General features: G+C 41.6%; 1 protein-coding gene and 1 long non-coding RNA gene across 2 annotated transcripts in view; one reads left to right on the top strand and one right to left on the bottom strand.

Moving 5' to 3' along the window:
• The first annotated feature begins 1019 nt into the window (after positions 1-1019).
• Positions 1020-25593, top strand: part of samd4a (sterile alpha motif domain containing 4A) — an 88033-nt gene continuing 63459 nt past the window's right edge. The window contains exons 1-2 of the mRNA XM_088991941.1: positions 1020-1157; positions 2239-2897. Coding sequence (XP_088848067.1) covers positions 2702-2897 — 196 coding nt within the window. The 5' untranslated portion in view covers positions 1020-1157; positions 2239-2701. The remainder of the gene's footprint in view (positions 1158-2238; positions 2898-25593) is intronic.
• Positions 11244-12231, bottom strand: LOC148900307 (uncharacterized). Its single transcript, XR_016114438.1, has 2 exons — positions 11873-12231; positions 11244-11663 (listed from the first exon to the last, which is right to left on the bottom strand). It is a non-coding gene; the product is annotated as an uncharacterized LOC148900307 (long non-coding RNA).

Here is a 25593-nt window from a genome sequence, read left to right as displayed (position 1 = left end):
TTATTTTGTTGTTTTAATTGAATGTTGCCCACATGAGTTTGACATGTATTACATACTACTCTACTAACTACAGTGCAAAATAAATGATTACAATCCACAATTTTTTTTGTTTGAAAAATACGTTTTATATGTCACATTTTTGATTAAATGAGCAATTTGGATTGTATGTTTGTGATCAGATTGAACATGATGGATGTTATACAAAACTTTTTTTCCCTGTGAAATTACGGTGAGCATGCTTTGTCTTTTTCACTGCGCATTTTAATTGTGGCTGTTGCAAAATAAACAATTATATCTATGTTTTATAATTTTCCTTAGCTTAACTGTGTTTACTTGCACATATTTTCAACACAAATTCAAAACAAAATGTTAACTAGTGTGCAGCCAGCCAAGGACAGAATCATGTTAAACTCAACAAGCTAATATATCTTGCATGGACATTTTATTCTTGTAGTTTATTAAAAAAAAAACAAAGTTCACAACGTGACCAATCGCTAATTTACATTTTTAATAACAAAAACATTGCTTCATACAAGAAAAAGAAATTCAATATGTATACTGTATTTTTATACTTTGCATACTTCTACAGTACTTTTTGTGAAACGTTTTTATGCAGTTGTACATTTCAGTCTCTTGATATTTTCTTTTGAGTATAGAATACTTTGTTTTATCTTTCGCCCCCACCCCCAGCCTACCCCTTTCAATTTTGTTGCTGTAAATTGCAAATTTTCCCATTGTGGGACTATTAAAGGTTTTCTGATTCGATTCTGATATTTTGGGGAATGAAATTGTGAATCGTCAATACGTACTTATCCAACAAGTAAGGCAATATTGTGAAACTAGTATTTGTGACACATGATTACGTCAAAAATCACATGACAAAACACTGCATAGCTTATAAAAAATCAAACTGCTTTGGAGGTCACAACCCCTCGTCTTATTTTGAAATCAGGAAGTAGATGTTCCACGTCGTGTTGCATTTAAACTACTGCAGCACTTTAGGGCAGGAGCAGGCCGACTTGGAGGGAGAGACGGAGGAAAAGTTAGTCAAGATGGCAAAACCCACATACCCGGAGTGAAGGGGCACCGCTCCCCCCAAAAGATTGCGTCTGTCGCTCGTGCTGAGACAAAGTCAACGATGCAAACTGAGCAACAAGGTACATTTATTCAAGTTTGTATCCTGTCTTTATGGACTATAGTCGCCTGTTATTTTCCGACTGGATTGCCAATTCAGTGCCGATTTTCGTTCCTATATATTGTTATTTAAAAAAGAATAACCTCAATCTCTGGGTAATTTGACCCACCGGTGCCCGTAACGCTGATTAATAGATATTATCTTACATAAAGTCGTTGTTAAGTTAGAAAAATGTTTGCTACCTGTTGACGCAACAGGCATTTGTGAATCGGATACGGAGTACAGTTACAGTATTCGCGTGGGTTTTGACGGTGCCATATAAGATACAGATGAGTGTTATTGGCAATCTTCAAATACGTACTTTAAGACAAAGTCATTGAACTAACACGGGTGGACGTTGACCGTGAGTGAAGGGGAGACTTTTTTATTTATTCCTCTGCTGCGCGCGTGTGCACACACACGTATGCACGTGCATATACAGTGCGTACACGCACGCACACTCCCACAGTGTTCTCTCCTTGTGTGCTGATGAAGCAAAGTGACAGGTTTAGTAAGCGGCTAAAACTAGCCAGTAGGGCAGCGTCAGCTCCATGCTCGAGCTGCTCAGCACTCGGCCACTTTTCAGACTCCACACAAGCCCAAGCACGGTACATGTTTCTGAGACAAGCCCTTCATTTAAAAATAAGGCAGCGGAAGTTACTCCAGCCCCGACACACCCACACACGCACGCTCATCTCACACACGGCTGTATACTGTACACACCTCACCCTGCATTTCGTCGCTAAACCACCGACCGGCGTCCTTCCTGTGGGTCATTCCGGGATGCAGCGCCATGAGTAGCCAACACACTGCTGTATTTTTAGGATTGGGCGGATACCAGAAACGAATATAATTTATTTTTGTCCCAGCACTGAATACCACGAGCTTAAACGCACGGCGATGGCAATGAGACGACCTATAAATGCCCCTTTACAGCAGCTCTGTTCAAAAGTGTTCACGGGTGAAGCAACAGGGACACCTTTGCTTTTTTATGGAAAGGGCAGTGCTTAGTATAGGATGAGACTTGATCTTAACTATTCTCCTCCTTTAACACCTTCCTTCAGGCCCTCAAAGTATATGCCAGTGATGCAGATGTAGATGCTGATGTGACATATTGCCTGGTGGAAAGCTGACTCATCAAATATCAATTCCTCTGTTGGTGAGTAATTATCTGAGGGGAAAGTTATATCAGCAGTGAGAGGATACACTGCATGAGGATACTGCATACTCCCATTTGAGGCCAAAACGTCTCCCTGAGGATACTTTGTGGATCAACACGTTGACACCAACCTGATCACCACCGTGCTGCTAGAGCTTAGAATGGCCTCACGCAGCTTCAGTTGAATTCATCCAATTTTCAAAGATCCCAAGACTCTTCTCCGGTGCTACCCAGAACGGTGTTGGAAATTTGAGCGAAGGTCTCCCAGGGAGTCGCTCCTCACTTGCCAGCCCCTCCCCAAACCAAAAGCCACTTTGGGAACTCCAACAGCAGCGCTGCCACCCCATCAGTCACCCCTCTCTCAGACCATGATGTTTCGCGATCAGGTTGGCATACTTGCCAGCTGGTTCAAAGGGTGGAATGAGTGTGAGCAGACAGTGGCTCTGCTGTCTTTGCTGAAGAGGGTGAGCCGGACCCAGGCGCGTTTCCTGCAACTTTGTCTGGAGCACTCCCTTGCCGACTGCACAGAACTACAGGTCCTGGAGGCAGATGCCAACAATCCAGGTAGGTCGCCTAGCTACTTCGAGAGCTCCAACTTATTTTATAACGATGTGTCAATAATATTGTTGCACTTTGTTTTATCAGGTAAAAGTAGGGAATAGTAAGGTGCTTTCACACTTGCATGCTACAGTGGAGTATGTTTTCATTCTTTTAGTGTAGATTGTTATCAGCCCCTAGTTTTGCCATTCAATTATTGGTAATCACAGTGTTCAGTTGTCTAATGGGGTATAAAGTAAAACTGAGCCTAATGACCTTTGCCTGCCATCAGATTGTGTGTGCGTGTGTTAGATGTACCTAGATCAATAATCTAATAGTGTGCATTTTGAAGAGTCATCCTGGTCGGATAAAAGGGCATATGCTTCAAGAAAGATCCAACCACACTCCGAATATGAATATGTTTTGGGTGATGCAGAACTGGCCCATCTTGGTCGTACCTTGGCCCGGATTTGTTGCTCAGTGGTTACAGCCTCAAGTGAGGATGGGCTGGGAAATGTGTTCTTCCATCCCACAAAGGCTCATAAAAGCGCAAACACCATGTTATGCCCAACTATACTGGTGCAAAGTACAGTGATACCTTGGCTTACGAACTTAATTGGTTCCCAGAAAGGATGTGTAAGGCAAAAAGTGTCTATTCCAAACATTAATTTCCCCTAGGAAACCATCAAAATGAGAATAATCCGTTCCCAGGTGCCCATAAAACATAATTTTCAACTAAATAACCCTTAAAACTACACAAAATATACCTTATTTTTTGTATAATAAATGTGATATTGTATTGTAATTATTTAAATAAACTGTACTGTGTCATAAAGTCATTTTATTTACCTTTGTGATGGTCGTTGATGGCTTGATGGAATGGATAGCTTTTTGCATAAAGCTCTGGGTTGTACATCTTGGAAGTTGTGATATTGCAACAGCAACAGATGCATGCAGACACACTAGAAACTTCATTAAGAGCTGGTTCCCTTGCTTGTCTTTTCATTTCAAATCGAACTGATGGCTTGTGCGGGTTATTTGTAGAGCCTGATTGATGGGATATTTTAACCTTGCAGTCTACACTCTGCCTTTGAACTATCAATAAAGTTGAAACAAGTCCAAATTTCACTGTGTTTTCTACCAGTTTTCTGTCTGTCTGCCTATCTATTTTCATGTGCAGCTCTGTGTTTCTGTAACCCCACCTCACTGCTGTGTGTGTCCCCTCCCTCCTCTACCACGGATCTTGACCAATCATGTGCGGCTTTAACCGAAGACTGGGGGATGGGAATAGAGGGGCAAAAAGCCAGCTGCCATTTCCAGCTTCGTTCAAGAACCGGCTCGTTCGCGAACGACGCCTCACTCATTGTGGCGCTCCATGTGTTTCCCGAAAAATAGTTCAGATGCCATAATTATATTCTCGTGAATGTAACGTTTGTAAGGCGAAAAGTTCGTTAGCTAAAGCGTTCGTATCACTGTATATCAAAATACCAAACAAAAAAGACTTCAGAAGTGGCTTATGGTGTAGTGGTACTTCCGGCCTGGCTTGTCTGCAGGTGACAGTTACAGCGCGGATGTGTACAGCTCAAAATGTCATCAAATGTAATTTCCTCGAAACAAAACAGTGTAAAAACACTCATATTTTGTTTGTCCGCAAAGCAGCTGCAAATAAAATCTGGTGGGCAGCACTCACACCAATGGTTGCGCACACATCAACAACAACCAACAACCAAACTACGTCAAACTGTTTTGTTACCACTTATTGTCACGGTTTGCAAGATGGTGGTGGTGGTTGACCCCCAAAACGTCGTCAGGAGGGAGGAGCAATTTGTCAAATACACCCTGTATTTGACAAATTGTATTAAATAAAGTTCGGAGGAACAAAATCTTAAACAACAGTCATCAGAACAAAAAGGTCCAAAGTAGCAAACAAAACAATGAGCAAAACATGACAAGACGAAACAAACCTGACAGGACCAACACCTGTGTAGCTACAGGCGGGGCACTACAGTGCCACCGGTTGCTCAAGTCGCAAACCGAAACATGACACCTCCATGTCACCATGTGGTGTCGTATTTCAGTGTGTTAAATGAAGGTTCGGCATGTTGTTTTGACCTTTTTTTCCTTTATTTATCTGCTTTTCTTTAATATGGTTTTTAATATGGCTTTCATCCGTACAATCTGTCACATTGTCTTACCAAGTATATACAACAGTGCAAACTCCTTTTCATGGAAGATGACGGAAAAGAATGTAGCGCCATGTTAATGTGGCACGTCAGCCACAATTTCTTTTCGCACTGATAACCCCGCCGCAAAGCTTGCATATGTTGATGATGGGAGAGGTAAAGCATGCTTTGAATACTTTTGGGACACAAGAGTTAATGGGTGCATACGCCGGTACTGATGATCGTGCAAAAGTACTTAGTTTGCAGAAAAATCACCAAAAAATGGAAGATATGGAATTGGAGTACTCCTGATCAAAACGTCAATATTTTAGTATCGATGCGCCCATTCCAAGCTGTAACTGCCTGTAATAGTATAAAGACGTTTTCTGTAGTTTCACATTCACACGCGACAATTGCTGCATTGCATCGTTTCAATGACACATTGTGCCACGTGGCACATCTGTTTGCAGCACATGCCGCACACATAACCGAAATTGTTGCTGTCCATTGCGTCCAGGGCTTATTCTCTATCGTGATTGGTCTCTTTGGTCACATGCTTCATTGACGTACTCAGCTTTCGTCAGTTGCGCCGTTACGACGCGCAGAGCCATCTTACGTTCAACTTGATGCATTGATTTCTTTACTGTGTTTTCATTTTCTTTTCAAAAATGGCGCAACGTGTGGCTTTTTGGTTAGCCTTTGTGTACTTCTTTCACAATACAATTAAACGCATCTGGACATCGACATAAAGGTCCGGTTTTCCTCACGGGCAATGTTAAACGCTCTCCACTGCTGTCGCTTTGTTCCTTGTTTCGGCAAGTAAATTGATTAGCTGAATTGGTCATTAGAGACTGAAGAAACTACATTTTGTGGGGTCATATCCAATATTATATTCTTACCTGGAGTGAAGCTGCAGCACATTTTTAAAGTGACAGGAGTGGATGCGCACCAGTGTGATGGTAGCCCGTTTGCAGGATGAACATATAGAAGCCTTATGCGTCTGTTCTTTTGTTGTAGGCAAAACCTGCACATTTAAGTAAATTATTTGTGCATAGTAACATTAAAATATTTTAACAAATAATGTAAGTCGAATTACTCGATGGGAAGAGAAGTGCTTTTTTTATATGGTGAACAGGGTGAACATCAGCAGTGATATCACGATTGAGTTAGTTTACCCGTTCAAAGATCACAAATAATGCGGTTGTCTTCTACATATATGTATATGTTGTCAGTATTCCTATGTACTTTCTGCGCTGTGCTCTTCACTGTGTCAGTAAAAGAAGTGCATCAAAGGTCCTCCTGGAAAAATCTGGCAAAGTTTTGTTGCAGCAGACTGCAGCGTGACCAGGGAAACAAATCCCGGCATCTTACATGTAACATCGAAGTGTTTCTGTTGCTTCTGCTGTTGCAGCTGCTGCAGAAATGGCGGCTTGGTTTTGTACCTATGGTAACATCTGTATTTGACATCTGCTGCCTCACTCAGAGTTTTGAGAGAAAGCAGGCGTTATTTGGCTGACATAATATGATAATGTCCCTGTGCTGTGATCCACACAGAAAGGAAAAAAACAACAACAAATATATACTGAACATTTTTACTTGAATCTGAATGCTCCTGCTTGCAAAATGTTTCATCCATGCTGTTAGGGGGAACGAGTGCATGAATAAAAATTAGTTTTGCACAAAAGGGGCATGTTTGGTGTTTGGAATAGCATGACAGAGATTGACATCACTCGTTTGTCGAAAATAACACTTGTCAAAAAGCTTGCAAAGTTGAGTTTTCACACCAGCTGTGGTATTTGTATCCAGAGTGTTTATGATTCTTGTGTCCGTGGTCAAAGAGGCACTTGTTTTTTATGGTTTATTTTTGAGCAATAGTGGTGACAGGTTTCAAGCGATCAATCCCAGTTAGTCACACCCTGGTGCAACTGAGATTGGGCCATGTCTTTTTGCATGTCGGGCTTTAATTTACGGGCTTTAATTATTAGTAAGTACAAGTCTCCATTCCCCTTCGGCAGGGAAAAATAGTGTCTGATTCAAACACGAATCATTAAGAGTAACAGTGAAGTGTCTTGCTCAAGGGTGCGTCGTCATGGCTGGTTTTTGGGGATGGATGACGACATGGCATCAGGCAAAATTACTAGTTTTGTCTCTTCCTCCAGAATGCCTTGTCAGGACTAAGGGGAAACGGTGAGTCGAATCAGCAAACCACCAAATTGCTGGAAGGCCGCTTGCCCCATTTGTGCAATACCAACACATCATTTAAACGATATTTTTTACAAGCGTAAGCCACACTGAAGAAGACTGGTCTCAAAGAACTTTGCTGCCTGTGGTGTCTTTGGTTCAGTTGAGTCAGCAAAGTAAGCTTTATGCCAATGAGAGAGAGGACAGCATTTTTTAATCTTGGAATGAATGCTTATTTGGTTGTTTAGGTACACGAGCCCTCTGGTATGTTGCCGTCAGTGGTTGTGTTCTTGTGGTCAACATGTATTGTAATGCCTAAACCTTGTATCTTTTTAAACTGACGTGTTGTGTGTTGTATGTCATGCATATTAGCATATTTGACAATAAAGCTGACTTTGACTTTGACTTGACTTTGTTTGATGTCAATCGTTCTGACATTGTGAATCTGGCCCAACGGTAGCACGTCGCACTCCAGATCAGAAGGTTGCATGTTCAAATCACATCGGGGTCAGCTGTATTTTGCAAAGTTCCCCTTTGTGGGACTATTAAAGTCTTTATGATTCTAATTCGGATACTGTCCAAATAGCAAAAAGAATAAAAACTCTTTAAGAAAATGGACTTTCGGAAATTCCAGGGTCTGCGACCGAGAGAAATTATTATCTATGTATTTTGTTATACCACGAATCAAACCTCTGAAGATGGATTGGGTTGGATTGGATTTGCCTTTATTAGTCTCGCAGTGGAGACATTTATATTTCACATCAGCAAAGTGATGAAAGGAATGAAAGGAATGAAATTAGCAGTAAAACAAAATAATCAGCTGCTGGAAAGGCAGCCACTCTCGCGGCACCATCTTGAAGTCTAAAGAACAATACATAAATAACAAATAATATGACAACACAAAGACAGAGCGTCATTCATTCATAGAGGACACTGATTCTCTGTGGCGACCCCTGAGGGGAAAAGCTGAAAGGAAAATAAGATTCTGAGCAACATACTTGCGCTCTGGGCTTTTTCAAAGCTCGGATGTGATTGTGACTTGTCATATAAATTTTGAATTTTTGCATTAATAATCACTTAGGGTTTTAGATTGAAATGCATTCTACCAAAAAAAAGTAACATTATTTTTCCCCAGAGCAAGTGGTGTTTTTTTTTTTTTCGAATAGGGAAATATAACAAGAATCTTGTATTTTTGAAATTCACGTTTGAAAATATGACGTCCCCTCATCCCATTTTGAATCAATACTGTGGCGACCCCTTGTAGGGAAAAGCCGAAAGGAAAAGAAGAAGAGGAGCATCCATTCTCTCCTCTCTGGCATGTGCGTTAAGATTAAGTAGCCAACATTGGAGATACTTTCATAATAAATTGAGAAAAAACAAAATTAGTTAATTCATTAATTTTCCTATATCCTCACGGGGGGGGGGGGGGGGTATCTTATCCCAGCTGTCTTCCGGCAACCCTGAAATGGTTGACAGCCAATCACAGGGCACACAAAGAAAACAAGCATCTGCGCTCACACTCATAAACTAGGGACAATTTGGTGGGTTCAATCAGCCTGCCATGCATGTTTTTGGAATGTGGGGGGACCCGGAGAAAACCCACACAGACCCTGGGAGAACATGGAAACTCCACATAGAAAGAGCCAGTTGGATTTGAACCCGGTCCCACGACATTACATTAGGTTTAATGTGGCTCTTGCTGCCGTACTGCTGCTCGGCAGCTGTATTCTGGGTTGAAGACAAATATGACTCGCCCAAAGCTGGATGTCACAGTCAAACGATTTGAGCTGAAATGTGATTCACCTGATGTGTTAAAACCTCTTAGTTTTTGCCTCATAAAAATGATTTGCACACGGTCATAGATTGTAAATTCAAAGAAGCACTGCAGAAATGTTTATTTGTGACTTCTGCAGGGCTATTGATGCCCATCCCCCAAAACGGGGGAAATTACTTTGGAAAAGAAGTTGATCAGATGACAAGCACGTAAATGAAATATATTTTTTATTGGGCTTTTCTTTATGGACTGAACCAATTTACAAGGTTACGAACATACAACTTTCCCACAAGTTTTTGCTGTGTATGACAGTGATACAAGCTCATTGATTGGGCAGCTCTGGTTAAACTTTTCGATCAAACCTACCGATCTCCTCTCAAGCTCATCTCCAGTAGCCGCTTAGTGGAATCAGTCTAGTCAGATGTATCACGACAGTTCACCGTGAAATAATCTTGGCATCACAATTCTTGCTGAGTGGGGAAGGGTTAAACTGCAGCTGGACGCCTTTGGCTGAGTGGAAAAGCGCAACTACCTTTATTTGCGAAGCAGTGTACAAATGAATGGAATCCTCAGTGGCCTACTTCTGGGCAACTGAGAACCTTCCTTGTTTTGTGACCCAAAGGACGGTCCCAACTGGTGGATGCGATGCATTTTTCTCCGTACATATTTGACACTTGAATGTTACATCTATTCTTCCTCTTACCGTATATATTGCATTTTCTGTGTATCTCTCTCTCTTGTTTCTATTTATAATTGTATTTTATTTATTGCATTGTATTTGTGATTATATCATACCTCTGAGGTGACTGATTACTGATTAGCCGAAAGGAAAAGAAGAGATTTGTGATTATAATTTATTTATTATAGTACCTATGCTTGTCTGTGACTTTAAAGTGTCCTTGAGAGCTTAAGGAGGCGCTTAAAATGTATTATTATTATTATTATTATTATTATTATTATTATTATTATTATTGGATTGGATTGGATATGCCTTTATTAGTCTCACAGTGGAGAAATTTACTTTTCACAGCAGCAAAGTGATGAAAGGAATTATTATTATTATTGTTGAGTGTGCGTGTGTAAATGTGTGTGTGAGGCAAAGACACGACTGGGGAAATTTCATGATTTATATCACCTGTGAAACGAGCTGATCATGTGATGCCCGGAAATTGTGAAGCCTTTTTAAGAGCATGCGCAGAATAAAATGTTATTCGAGTTTCCAGACCAATGATTGACACGGCTGTGCATCATTTTTCTCTCGTGAGTACTTTCAATCGCTACGAAAAGTTACCATTTTGGTTACTGTTAAAACGCTAGGACTGCTGCCAGAATGACTAGCGCAACAATTATTATTATTATTATTATTATTATTATTATTATTATTATTATTATTATTATTATATAATTTAATGAGTAAATTTTCATTGAACAACTTCATCTAATTTAACAACAGTGTACAATACACAAATATTTCATTTCAGGCCCTCAGTTTTTCTATTTCTCTCTCTCTCTCTCTCTCTCTCTCTCTCTCTATATATATATATATATATATATATATATATATATATATATATATATATATATATATATATATATATATATATATATATATCTGCAGTCATGATTGCATGACTGACTCTCTCTCTCTCTCTCTCGCTCTCTCTCTCTCTCTCTCTCTCTCTCTCTCTCTCTCTCTCTATATATATATATATATATATATATATATATATATATATATATATATATATAGTGTACAATACATGTTACTGACACAAAAAAATGACATCTCATTATGGGACAGAATAAGTGATGTTACTTGAAAAAAGGCAAATTTTATATATATATATATATATATATATATATATATATATATATATATATATATATATATATATATATATACAGTAAAGTCTCGTTATATCGATATTCTCGGGAGTCGGAAAAAATATCGATATAACCGGACTATCGATATATATATATTTTATATATATATATATATTTTTTTTTTTATATATATATTTTTTTTTATATATATATAATTTTCTCCTTGCGATCATAGAAATAGTATCGTAATAAGCAGTACTATCGATATAACCAATATCGATATAAGGAGACTTTACTATATATATATATATATATATATATATATATATATATATATATATATATATATATATATGTGACGGGTGTCACAACAGTGACTGTCTTCATCTCCACGATGCTGCCGTATTTATGAAGACGAGACGCGTGGATGTGTCTTTTTATTTCTTTTATTTCTGCAACACAGTATGGCAGAAGGGATGGGTGAAGTCGCATGGGTTTCGTCTTGTGATTAACCTGAATCTCCTCGAGATTGTTCTCAAATGCAAAACATTGTAGATAACAAAACAGAATTAACAACGTGTGATCGTATAGTGGTTATTTACAGAAAAAGAGAATACAACACAAGTTCACTGTTATTTACAAGATGTCCCTGAACGCATCATGGGCGGAGACTCGGCAGAACACGCGGTGCGCTTGTAATGGCGCCACCCGCCACGGACACTCACGGGCAAATGAAACACGACACAAGAAACTAAATATTGTTCAATAAAAACGAAATGAAACAATTATTACCTGCAACACAGTATGGCAGAAGGGATGGGTGAAGTCGCATGGGTTTCGTCTTGTGATTAACTGCGCAATAGAAAAGCACTATGAAGCACATGCGCTCCAAAGTTCCACTCGACAAAACGTGAAGTAAATAATGACACAAAAAGTAATCTGGACTCGAAATGAATAAGGGAACTAATTAGATAACACTAGACAGTACAAAAGGGGAAACAAAATAAGATATTGTCATGAAAATGCGCGTTAATCGAGACCAACAGAAAATTGCGACTCACCCTGAATCTCCTCGAGATTGTTCTGGAAACTATGGGCGGGACATAGTGCCACACTGTGCGCCGTTGCGTCACTTCCTTCATAATTTAATAACCTAAGTGTACAACTCCGTTACATACACCCCCCTTAAATTATGCAGAAGTGAGGCAACATACACACGGAAGACAACAGAAAGACCAACAGGCAAAATAGACAAGGTTATCGGGCAAGGATGTACAAGGAAGTCAATCATAGGAATTCTTCTTTCAGAAGTGTGAAGGAATAGGGTGGTTCAAAACCCATCCTATCACAGACTAGTAGAAATGCCATTTACATTTCACAAAACGGCACATAACAACACCCGTTACTGAGAAGCCATAAAGATAATGGCGACAATTGGCACACAGCACAAACCCAAAAAAAAAAATCAAATGGTCATATTTAACCCACATTAATGTTGGCATCCCGACTCTCTGATAGGACATTTCACATATCAGCCTGTCAGGGGGTTTAACTGTCCTACCACATCTCGTGAAATTGATGGGGCCCTGTGTGTCTTGTGGTTGTGTGCAAATTACCGCCTCAAGTTCAGTCTCATCTGGGGGTGAGTCAGGGGTCGAGCGTGCTATGTCAAACACCGGGTCTGTGGAAAGTTCAGTCTGTGTGTGGATATCATGGCCTGCTGACAGACTTCTCTCACTGACATCCCCTCGACATGCATCGGCGGAATCATGCTCTGAAGAGAAGTGCTCATGTTCCTCTGTCTGAGCTGGAGACTGCATGACCCAGTTCTCAGTGCGCAGCTGAGTGTCCTCCTGATCATCAGGGACTGAGCTTTTGTCACTCCCACAATGTGCGTCCATCTCTGACCCCTCTGAACACGAACCAGGCTCCACCTGCCCCGAGAATGTCAAGAAGTCAACCGGGAGCAGTAAGTTCCTGTGTACGACCTTCTCTCTGCCTGTGGCATCATCTCGGATCCTGTACACATTGATCAACGGCTTCACAGACACCACGTCATAAGGGGTTGACTCCCAACGATCCGCAACCTTCCGCTTGCCCTTCTCGCCTCGATTGGCTAGTAGCACCTTGTCACCAACAGCCAATGGCGACCCCTTGACTTTGCGGTTGTAGATCTGGGCGTGGCGGGTCTGTTCCTTGGCTGCATGCTGTTGAGCAATTTGCACGGCTTCAGAAAGGTCTCTCTTCAAGGTGCTCACAAACTCATTGTGACTGACAACATTGGCGTTCTCCAAGACATGATGGAACATGATGTCAATGGGCAAGCGAGGGACACGTCCAAACATCAAATAGAATGGCGCAAAGCCCGTCGTCTCATGTACTGTGCAGTTGTAGCAGAAAGTCAACATATTCAACATTTGTGGCCATTTGGACCTAGACTTTGGGGGAAGTGTTCTGATCATCCCTCCAAGGGTCCGGTTGAATCTTTCTGCGATGCCATTACCCATGGGATGATACGGTGTTGTGTGGGACTTATGCACCCCTGCCATCTCAAGAAGATCCTTGATGAGTCTACTCTCAAAGTTGGCTCCCTGATCCGAATGGATCCTTTTGGGGAACCCATAAATGCAGAAGAACTTGTCCCACAGGCAGCGGGCAACTTACTTTGCTGATTGGTTCCTGCAGGGGAAGGCGAGAGCCAACTTTGAGAAGTGGTCGGTGACGACGAGGACATCGGTGGTTTTCTTGTCGCCGGACTCTGCTGTCCAAAAATCAATGCATACCAGTTCCATTGGAGCCGAAGTGCGGATGTTCTCCAGGGGTGCCCGGGCGTCTGGCTCGGGGGTCTTACCCAAGATGCACCTCTGGCACTGCCTTACATGTTTTGTAATGTCTTTCTCCATCCCTGTCCAAAAGAACCGTTCACTACCCAAGGAGAGTGTCCGAGAACAGCCCTGATGACCAGCCGCGTCATGCACACCATGTAGGACTTGGTGTTTCAGAGACCCAGGTATGACGAACTGAAAGACTCTTCTGTTCATGTGGCGATCTTTCCTTACTCTGTAAAGAGTCCCGTCACGAACTTTCAGCTTCTTCCAGTGCCTCAGCAACAAAAGAACACAGCTCGTCTCAGCTGCTCTTTCATGTTTGGTAGGTCTCATATGTCGCTGCACATAGAACATGACTCGGCTGACTGTTCGCCGCAGCTGGAGTGGCAGTCCTGGGACTCATTTCTGTCTGGTACTCATCCATGATGGCTTGGACCTCAACTGCCGACCATTTATCCACTGTTTTTGACCTAAATGTCATGGAAAGATCTTTGGATGGACAATTTTTAATAAACATCCGTGTTACGTCGAGGGAAGAACAGTCGAAATCTCTGCCCTGTTCTTTGAGACGATTGGTGGCAACTTCAGCTGCGTTGTTAAGCCTCAACCAGTAGTCATATGGGGCCTCCTTATCCCTGGGCAGCGTGGTGTAAAAGTCTGCTAGAGGGAGAGGTGAACAAGGGGCAGTAGAAAAATGCTTGCGAAGAAGGCTATAGATGGCATTTGGGTTCTGGGTTACATCAACTCCACTGTTTCTTGTGCTAACCTTGACAACATCTTTAGCTCTACCGCTGATGTTCATGAGGATTTCCTCTGCCTGATGCTCAGGAGCTACTTTTGCTCTCCTTATGTAGTTCCTCATTAGGTCTTCCCACTCATCTACATTCATTTGATCAGTGTGGTCACCCTTGAAAGTCGGGGGTTCGCGAACTTTCCTGTGCGGTAGTATCAGAACTTGTGATGAGTCAAGACTTTGTGTTGTTGTGTCAATGGGCGTGTCATGTGGGAATGAGGTGTTATGCATGGGGACGTTATGTGTTGGGCTGAGATGTGCAACAATGCTGTCTGCCAGCTGCTGGCCAATGTGTCTAATTATGTCACTCATCTGACCAACTACGTCAGGTGACTGGGGTAAGGGATCTGTCACTGGTGTGTCAGGAGTATGTGCGCTCGTCTGAGATGTACTACACTGGGTCTGGGAAGGAACTCTGTCCCCACTAACATAAGTGGCCTCAGCTAGAACCTGCCCATTCCCCTCTACTACATCACTCTGGATGGGACTCCACACCTGTAACATGGTCGGGATGCCTCTACCTCTACCAATACACTTATTAAAAGGTGTGCTAAATGTCCCTTGGAAGGAGCTCATTCTCAAACTTCACAAAAAAAAACTTACAGGAAAAAAAAAGCACAACAATTGCAAAACAGCAGCTCAGACAATCAACACACAATTTAAAGAACGGGGTCGACACACCGTCCACCGAGTGATGGGATGAAGACACTGTGCAGCATCGCGGTCCCGGTCCGAAGTGGAGAGTCACTTGTGATCGACGGGTCACGGCACCAATGTGACGGGTGTCACAAAAGTGACTGTCTTCATCTCCACGATGCTGCCGTATTTATGAAGACGAGACGCGTGGATGTGTCTTTTTATTTCTTTTATTTCTGCAACACAGTATGGCAGAAGGGATGGGTGAAGTCGCATGGGTTTCGTCTTGTGATTAACCTGAATCTCCTCGAGATTGTTCTCAAATGCAAAACATTGTAGATAACAAAACAGAATTAACAACGTGTGATCGTATAGTGGTTATTTACAGAAAAAGAGAATACAACACAAGTTCACTGTTATTTACAAGATGTCCCTGAACGCATCATGGGCGGAGACTCGGCAGAACACGCGGTGCGCTTGTAATGGCGCCACCCGCCACGGACACTCACGGGCAAATGAAACACGACACAAGAAACTAAATATTGTTCAATAAAAACGAAATGAAACAATTATTACCTGCAACACAGTATGGCAGAAGGGATGGGTGAAGTCGCATGGGTTTCGTCTTGTGATTAACTGCGCAATAGAAAAGCACTATGAAGCACATGCGCTCCAAAGTTCCACTCGACAAAACGTGAAGTAAATAATGACACAAAAAGTAATCTGGACTCGAAATGAATAAGGGAACTAATTAGATAACACTAGACAGTACAAAAGGGGAAACAAAATAAGATATTGTCATGAAAATGCGCGTTAATCGAGACCAACAGAAAATTGCGACTCACCCTGAATCTCCTCGAGATTGTTCTGGAAACTATGGGCGGGACATAGTGCCACACTGTGCGCCGTTGTGTCACTTCCTTCATAATTTAATAACCTAAGTGTACAACTCCGTTACATATATATATATATATATATATATATATATATATATATACACGAACACACACACACACACACACACACAGTGCAGAGGTCGCCGGTTCGCGTCCCACCCCGGCCTCCCTGTGTGGAGTTTGCATGTTCTCCCCGGGCCCGTGTGTGTTTTCTCCGGGTCCTCCGGTTTCCTCCCACATTCCAAAAACATGCATGGCAGGCAGATTGAACACTCCAAATTGACTGTTGTACCTCTTTGTGTGCCCTGCGATTGGCTGGCAACCAATTCAGGGTGTCCCCCGCCTCGTGCCCGAACAGCTGAGATAGGCTCCAGCAACCCCCGCAACCCTACTGAGAAATAAGTGGTATGGAAAATGGATGGATGGATATATATATATGTATATATATATATTGTATTGTATCTGTACAATGCATGTGTGGAAGATGAATTTCACAGGGGAATAAAAACTACCTTTTGTATCCATGTCAGAGGGCTACCATTTTTACTTTGAACTGCGACAGACTGTCGACTGCAAATGACATTACAGTGCCCAAGGGCTCACTCAGCTTGTGAACGTCACATGACCAAACCCAGAAAACACGTTCGAAGAAAATGGTTGCTGTGCAATTTTGGGGATACTGTCTATGAATGTGGGCAGGTCTCAGCACTCCAGATTCTCAGGCCCAGCAAGAATGTGACAGGAGCTAAGGTGTGGAAAAGACGTCGTAGAAAAGAAAAAAAAATCTGCCTTCAGTTGAGAGTGAGTGTATGTTGCACTGTCAAAGACTGAAAGTCAACGTTGGCGAGGTAAAGAAAGGAAAAGATGACGTGATTACAACAAACAACCATTTGAGCTCACACTCACAGCTTAGCTGGGGACAATTTGTAATGTTCAATCAGCCTACCATGCATGTTTTTGGGATGTGGGAGGAAACCGGAGTACCCGGAGAAAACCCACACAGGCCCAGGGAGAACATGCAAACTCCACAATGTCTGCACCATGAGGTTAGCTTGCGAACCACTGGACCTCATGTTTTGAAAATGAGTGGGATGAATACTGTGCAAGTACATTTACAGTCTGTGCGATTGCAAATTTCCCCATTGTGGGACGATTAAAGGTTTTCTGATTCTGATTAAATATTCTTTTATTTCTACTGATATTTCAGGTGAGGGAGCCTTGTGGTGAGAGTTTCATGCATTTAGTTATAATCGGTCTTTAAGATTAGTGAATCTGCCTTTTCTACGTAAATGTGATTGTGTGCAGTGATAACTGTGATTCCTTAAAATTTTAAAGCTAAACAGTACAGCGCTATAGGATAAAATTAGCCTTTTTTTCAAGTAACATCACTTATTCTGTTCCATAATGAGATGTCATTGTTTTGTGTCAGCAACCAATCGGAAGCGTCCTCAATATGGGAGTGCCGGTTGGTGCCATTGTTAGATGACTTGTGAAGGCTGGTTTGATACACACTGTCCGTTGAATGGTCTGTGGAATTATTGTGCTTAGCTTTACTTCCTTCAAGAGGTAGCATTCAAGAGAAAAGTCTTCTCTCTTTTCGGCACCAAAAGTATTTCATAGCACCCACGCATGAGCAAACAGTTTATTTCTGGAAATTGACAGCAAGTTCTGTGAACTCATACTGAACCTCAGGAATGGGGACAGACGGCCTGCCAAAACGACCAGAGGGGAAAATGAAATAAGGCCTGTCTCTTTTTTGCTGTTTCTACACTCAAGGCCCTTTTTGTCAGTTGCGTGTGTATGGAGGGAAAATGAGCCTGGCTACTGTTTGTACTCTGCACTGATGGAAATTACTTGATGCGTCAGAGATGCACACACGTAGAGAGTGAATGGGTCGGAGAGAGGGAAAGAGAGGTGGGGAAAGGTGGGAATCATGGCAGGAATTTAGGATGGGATTATGCAATCAAACTGTTGTGCGGAAAGCCATTAGTAGCTTGGAGCCTTTCTCGGCTGAGATTGGGCAAGCTATGAATGACTCTTTGAAGATATCATTTTTCAAGAAAATAACTTGCCCCCCAGTTAGAAGCTGTTCCGAGCTTTTCCCATTCTTTGCTCAAATACACAAAGGACAAAGAATTACAACAGTCAAAGTCATTGTGATATCCTTGATATGTTGGAGATGCAGTTGTTAAAAAATCTAAATATTTGTAAAAAACTTATTAAAAAAGGCATTAGGTATTGATAATTAAGTGATTCTACCGAACAAATAATTCGTAATATTATTAAAAATCTGTTGTGATTAACATAATCAGTGACATCATGTAGATGAATATCTCTCATCTCATCTCATTTTCCGTACCGCTTATTCCTCATTAGGGTCGTGGGGGTTGCTGGAGCCTATCTCAGCTGTCTTCGGGCACGAGGCGGGGGACACCCTGAATTGGTTGCCAGCCAATCGCAGGGCACACAAAGACATACAACAGTCACTCTCACACTCACACCTAGGGACAATTTGGAGTGGTCAATCTGCCTGCCATGCATGTTTTTGGAGTGTGGGAGGAAACCGGAGGACCCGGAGAAAACCCACGCGGGTCCGGGGAGAACATGCAAACTCCACACAGGGAGGCCGGACCAGGACGCGAACCGGCGACCTCTGCACTGTGAAGCCGGTGTGCTAACCACTCGACTACCGGGCCGCCTAGATGAATATCCTTGATATGAATAACTGCATGGTCATTTGAGGGAGTTTACTGTTTGCAAAGTTGGGATCCAGCTCTTCACATTCGATAAGAGATAGCTCCCACTTTCAAAAAAGCTTGGTGACGCCTGATCAGTACATGTGTCCTTGGAAAAACTCATTTTGGGTGTAATCAGGTACGAACAGAAGCGAGACACCAGTCTCTCATACAAGCATTCAAAGTGTTGTCATATAGACTACATGAAACCAGCTCTTCCCCACTGTGCAATTCGGCAGTTAGTGGAGATAATATCATTACCGTTACCTTCAAAAACTTATTAGCCTCAAATACTTTAAAGCAGGGGTTTGCCAACGCAGTGCCCGTGGCCTCCAGGTAGATCCCACAGACCACCATTGGGAGCCTGTTAAAAAAAAAGCGTATGATGTGAAGTTATTTTCCCCGAATGCCGTAATTCGAGGACATTTGCAATTTCATAAGAAGTACGTGTCAAACTTAACCCTTCACATGCATCGTTATGCAAGAAGCATGTAAGCGCTCAGTTGCCAACAGTTTGGTGATTAAAAAAAACAACAACAACGAAAGCTTCTTTCAGTCGTGTTGGTACAAATGAGTCAGTCATGCAATCATATACCTGTAGTACTTTTGATTTTGTTCACATGAAGTCCACCATAGCCTTTATGCCTCCTGCAGGCATTGTTTTGTTTTTGTTTTAAAATGTTTTTTAAGATACAACTCATATCACCATTTTATTTGGAGTATGTTAATATTCTGTGTTTAAAGCGGTTAGTGACAACTCATCACGGCCCAGAAATTGTATTTACCTTCATAGAATTGTGCCAGTAAATCCGAGGTGGCACTCTTTTGAAACATTTGATGGTCAGCTGAGAGCTTGTTTGGAAGAGCACATAAAAAGAATTTTGAATACTGTCGATAGAGAATAAGGGCGACTCCAATGGTTCCCTGATAACCATTTCCTCTCAGAGTTGTCACCTCCTCGAGGTCAGCCTGTCAAAATGGAAGGTCATTCACATACCCAGCATAGCGGTGACTGCCACTTTCAGAACCCCAACAGGTAGAGACCAACCTGCAACTGTTCTTCCATCACCCCCGATCACGACTTCCAACACCAGCAAGGGAGCACAGCGGATGTTGACGATACACTTAAGAGGAAATGGGAAGTGTGGGGAGGAGTGAGGCAAAGAAAAGAATTGTTCTCTCGTCAACAGCCATGTCCTACAAGGGAACCTCCCCGACTGCTACGGAGAATTTTGAAACAAACAAATATAATAATAAATTATCCCAGCTAAAATGTCCAGTGGTGGTTACAAATTCACATTCAACACTTGAAAAATGTCTGATTTTCGAGTGCAACAACCCAAAATGTTGAAAAAGCCATATTGGATCGAAACACAAATCTGTCTGGAGCTGCAAAAAAAATTACGGTAGTAGCGTGGTCGTATATAAGACTCATAATGAAGGCAACACATGTGGTGTGTATCTATATTCGCGATATTAGCCTACTACACTACTTTACAATATAAATTAATGCCAGTATGTTTCATTGATTTCATGAAATTATAGAAATTCAATAAATAAATCTGGTTTTTAATGTTATTTTTATTTTGTGGATTCGAAAAAAAACAACAAAATAGAATATGCATAACGTGCCCCTCATCTAGGTAACAAATGGATTACATTAAAATGCAGTATGCATTTATAAATATAAAACGTGATTTGGTCCAAGAAAGATTCAATCCTCTGTTATCAGTTATTTTTCTACTTTTTTCCTTTGAGGTCCATGGCTCATCACACACCACTGGTTTGTCGACAAGCACCGTCTATCTGGCATCTCGCCGTGCCGATGTGTCGCAGGCGATGATGCAAATCGTGCTGTGACGTATTCATTCATGAAGTCTGGCTGCTTGCGCATCTTGGGGGCAGAAAACACACACCTTTGAGTTATAATAGTCTCGTGCTGTGCGTGGGTTGTCAGAATAGAAAGAGCACACACAGAGCTTGTCTTTTATATAATCCCTGCTGGTAAACACCCCTTTCAGAAAAAAACAGCAAAAGTTATGGTTAATAGCTTTACGACGTAAGAATTGGTCTGATGGTGGAATGGTCGTCTTTGCAAACAACAGTTACGTCATTAAGATGCACGCACATCTTGGAGGCGATGTTTGCAAACACGTTTAACTGCACTTTTTTACAGCATTGGAAAACGTTAAGAGTGTTTGTGTCATATTTCTCCTCCGACAGTAACCATATGAAAACAAACAATAAATTTCCCTCACCCATCTTCTTCCATTTAAAAAAAAATAGAAAAAGTGCCCGGGAGCGTCTGGGCGGCGTTGACGAGCCGCATGCGGATTGGGAGCTGCGTCTTGCCGACCCCTAACTTAGCGAAACAAAAACTCGGTCAAACAAATAACATGTATGTGGACACATCTTCAAACCATTTGTAACCTATATACCCACTGACAATTCATCATAGATGAATGCCAAGAACAGCAAATGTTGCTAAGCTTACATGTTCCTGTAAGTTCTTTGAACACGCTGCAGCTCTGTCTATTTTGCCTGAGTATGAGTACTGTATTTTCTGAACAAGGCACACCCCCAATGAATGGTGTACTTTCACACTTTTTACACATATAAGGTGCACCGAACAATACGGAGCACTTTCAATGAATGAAAAAAGTTTTCCAAATATAATATTTAAATATATAAAACTTTGCCAAATATAAGGCACACTACATCATGGAGCGCGGCAATAGAGGCTGGGGTTACGTACTACTTCTCCAGGGGGAAATGGAGTTGTTGATTGCTGACAGTAGTTGTGGCTCAATATTACTTCACATATAAGGCGCACCTGCGTATGAGGCGCAGGGTCAACTTTTGAAGGAAATCAAGGCTTTTGGGTGCACCTTACACTGGAAAATACAGTATTTTATCAACCCCGCATTGACAAACATTTTATCGTGGGTGTATTGTTGCACATTTCTATTGTTCTTTCGTGCACCCGCGTAAAAGTTATTTCGAGGTCAGACTTTTTTTTTCTCTCATCCATGATGGTCCCTGTGTCAGATTACAAGATAAATTTGTTCTGCGTCTTGGACCGGGTGAGTAGCCACAAAACAAGTCTGACACTCAATCATCACATGCTGCTGTCCCGACAACGGTTCGACGGTGTCACGTTTTGCAAGGTGGTGATGGCGGGTGCGGATCCCAAAAAGCAGGCAGGAGGCAGCAGGAGGTTGTGTTTGACAAATTTTATTAAAATAAAGGTCAGCAGGAACAAAATGTAAAACATCAAAATCATCTGAACAGAAAAATTACAAAGTATCAAAAGAAGACCAAGAGTAAAAGTCCGCCAAGGTTAAACAAACACATGCACAGCATACAATGCATACAATTGCATACAAAGCATCCAACAATGACCCGACACCGGATGGTCGTTTCGGGAGTCCTTTAAGTGTCACTGATTGTAACGACCAGCACCTGCGAGGCAGCAGGCAGGCTGACAGCGCTACCCAGTGGTCGGCAATCCGAACGTGGCAGTCCGCCAAGGCTCGGGAGGACTAGCACCTGTGCAGGTGCAGGCGGGGCCGACAGTGCCACCAGTTGGTCTCCAACCATATCATGACAGACGGCACAAGTCGCAGGGAGGCGAGACAAAAAGAAGAGTCTGGGAACAAATAACGGGAGCCATGTAGGAAATGTCACATCGCGCTAAAATAAATATATTAATAAATAGGCAGCCTGGTAGTTGAGTGGTTAGCACGCCGGCTTCACAGTGCAGAAGTTGTGAGTTCGAGTCCCTGTGAAGAGTTTGCATGTTCTCCCATGGCTTCTCTGGGTCCTTCTGTTTCCGCCCACATTCCAAAAAACATGCATGGCAGGCTGATTTAACACTCTAAATTGCTTGTCTCTGTGTGCCCTGCGATTGGCTGGTAACCAACCCCCCGCCTAGTGCCCGAATAGGCTCCAGCACCACCCGCAACCCTAATGAGGATAAAGCGGTCTGGAAAAAGGATGGATAAAAATAAATAAACAAATGAATACATAAATGAATAAATAAATGCACAAATACATACAATTAAAATTTATGACAAACCATACTTTCTGAAGCTTGGTTGTGAGGAAGGTTGAAGTCGGGCCACAATAAAAACAATTTTAAAATCGAAACACTAAATAACATGTGCTTGATCCAAATTGCGACCTTCCTTGCTGCCTCTCAAACAGCTCGTCATACTGGTACAACCACTAACTTTTTAGGCTTACTGTTGAGAAATTAGGTTGCCAAAATAGGTCCTGGTCTACAATCTTGTCCCCTCATATACTGTACATTCTTAAAGCCAGCAGCCATAGAGATCCTTTTAAATGGCACTTTTCTGGCAAAGCCTTTTTGAACAGGCTACTGCTGTGAACGGTAGCTGTGATGATGCCTTTCCTTTTCCCGTAAAAGAGAAACACAAATATTTTGTCACCGGCAGGTGTATCCCACTTTGGGTTCAGGAAAAGAACAAAGCTTTTACATCCCTTAAAGGACAACCGACGTCTCCGGATAAGTTGTGTCCATAATTTGTAAAATGGCTTCAAATGACTTCTACTGAGCGTATTTTACAAAGATTCCACCGCATATAGCTATATTTTACGTTTTAAGACTCACGCTGAATATTCCGGAAGTCTTGTTTTTGAGTTGGTGTCGAGTCCGTACGTTATGTCACTGAAGGAACACCCCGGACCGAAAAAAGGACACATTGTAGCAGTCCTTCCATCACGTCAAAGCAACAAAGCTCCATGTAATGAATTTATCAGCCTGTGGAAACTGGCTGATTAATTCCTTACACGGCTTTGTCGCCATGTTCTGCCTTTTTTGGGTGCGACAGTTCCCACCGCTGATGCCGATTGCAAACATATATGCTTTCTTCTTCAGAACTATTTGAATCATATTCATAACTGGATGAGTAACAACAAAGCATATTCTCCGAATCTAAGCCATTGTTTTGATTCTCGAGCAAGGCAAGACATCTTGCTGTGACATCACGAACATGGGGGCGGGACCTTCTGAAACTTGCCACTTCCGGTTTCATATTGAAGTACTTTTTAGACATTTTAAGAAAGAATACCCAAATACCCAAGAATATTATTTTAGATGCTATAAAACGTTTTTCTGATGTCAGTTAGGAAACAAAAAAGTGACGTCGGTTGTCCTTTAAGGCAGTGTTTTTCTAACTTTTTTAGTCAAGGCACATTTCTTTCATTGAAAAGTAAAGTGTGGAACAAAGCTTATTTTAGCAATTGTGCATTTTATTGTTACTTGAAGCGTTGTTTTTTGTTTTTGTTTTTTGTTTTGGGGAGGACAATTAGATAGCTGCCTATCACTATGTAATACTCCTGCACGATTAACCGCAGGCATACACCTTGGATCATTTCCCATGGCATACCGGACAATCTCTCGTAATACACTGGTGTGTCATGGCACAGGATTTGAAAACTACTGCCTTGAAGCACAATTCACATTGTGTCACACATTGTCCTGAATACATATTGTTGATATGAAAGTCGATGCATCCATCCTCAGGTGTCAAGTTTTTAGCAATAATAAACCAAGATGAAATAATTTAAAAACTTGTCCAAACAAAAGCATATAAGAACCTGGTTTCCATCTACTCTATATAAAAAAAAACCCTTTAAATAATATTCTTGCAGCATCATTGGCTCATTTTAACAAGAATCAAGTACAAATACATCAGTATCGTAATTGGCCTTACTGTTTCGGGTTGTTCATGGAGGCTGTTGGTACTGCTACCAAGACTTAACTGCTAACAAAATAACTGTATAGTACCTCTTTGCAATTTTCTATAATGATACTAATGCAGCGCGTTCTACCGGAGACACATTCCTTGTGTGTTCTACATACTTGGCAATAAAGTTGATTCTGATTCTGATTAAGGCATTGTTCAAAAATATGTCCCAAAAAAATCTGTTCTTGTTAGTTGAAAAGGAAAAAGCAATAGAATTGGGCCAGTAAAAGGTAAATGTTGACTGTGCTTGCTTGATTTTGACTGATTAACAATACATTGGGCATCGTGAATGCTTTGTGCAAGAATGAAAATGGGAATGAGAGTTCTGTGCAGAGATAAATGCATCTTACACAACGGTTCATCTGGCACACAATTTGGTGGCATCCTTTTTTTTACAAGTTTCAAAATGCTCAATTCCAGTTGTCGGGCATGTGGAAGTCTCCTTTAAATAAGATTCAAGTTACCACATCATTGCTGGCTGCACATAGGCATCATTTAGGAGGGGTTTTGAAATCAACTGCTCACAAACGGACTGACAGTTTGATAGCCTGTTTCCTCTGACTCAACATCACATGTCTGTCTATCATGACTGACTCGCTGCTCAATTAAGGTGGACATTTACAAATGATCTCTCATGCATTTCTTCCCCCGCAGTGTAATGACTTCAGTCCACACGTTTTTTCCCCTATTGGTTCAATCAATAGCATTGCAACCAGATAGACTTAAGATCCCCCCTGCAAATGTCATTTTTCTTTCATTTAGTGTCATTTCTGTAGATCTGCATAGCCATTCTTGAAAATGTATCTTCTACGGCTGTTATGATGAAAAACATGCTCACTTTATTGCTTTCCACTTCTGCCTGATATGTTGAGAAGATTGGGATTTTTTTCGAGTTTGGTTAGTTTCTCTGCTTCTGTAAATCATTCCATCAGCCTGAAATTAAGGTCGGGTTCTCTCACTCACTCTGTGTCATTTTATTATCCTTTGCTCTCTTTTTCCAAGTCTCTTTTACGAATCAATTTGTCTGAAACTGACCACAGCAACTTCACATCATCTTGTAGAGTACCACCCTCACTTCCCCATCAATAATGGCAATGGCGCGGGATTAAAATTGCCATGACAT

This window comes from Hippocampus bargibanti, linkage group LG03 (genome assembly GCF_051943395.1).
Source record: "Hippocampus bargibanti isolate YZ-2025 linkage group LG03, ASM5194339v1, whole genome shotgun sequence".
Taxonomy (NCBI): Eukaryota; Metazoa; Chordata; class Actinopteri; order Syngnathiformes; family Syngnathidae; genus Hippocampus; species Hippocampus bargibanti.
This window is presented reverse-complemented; position numbering and strand designations above follow the sequence as displayed.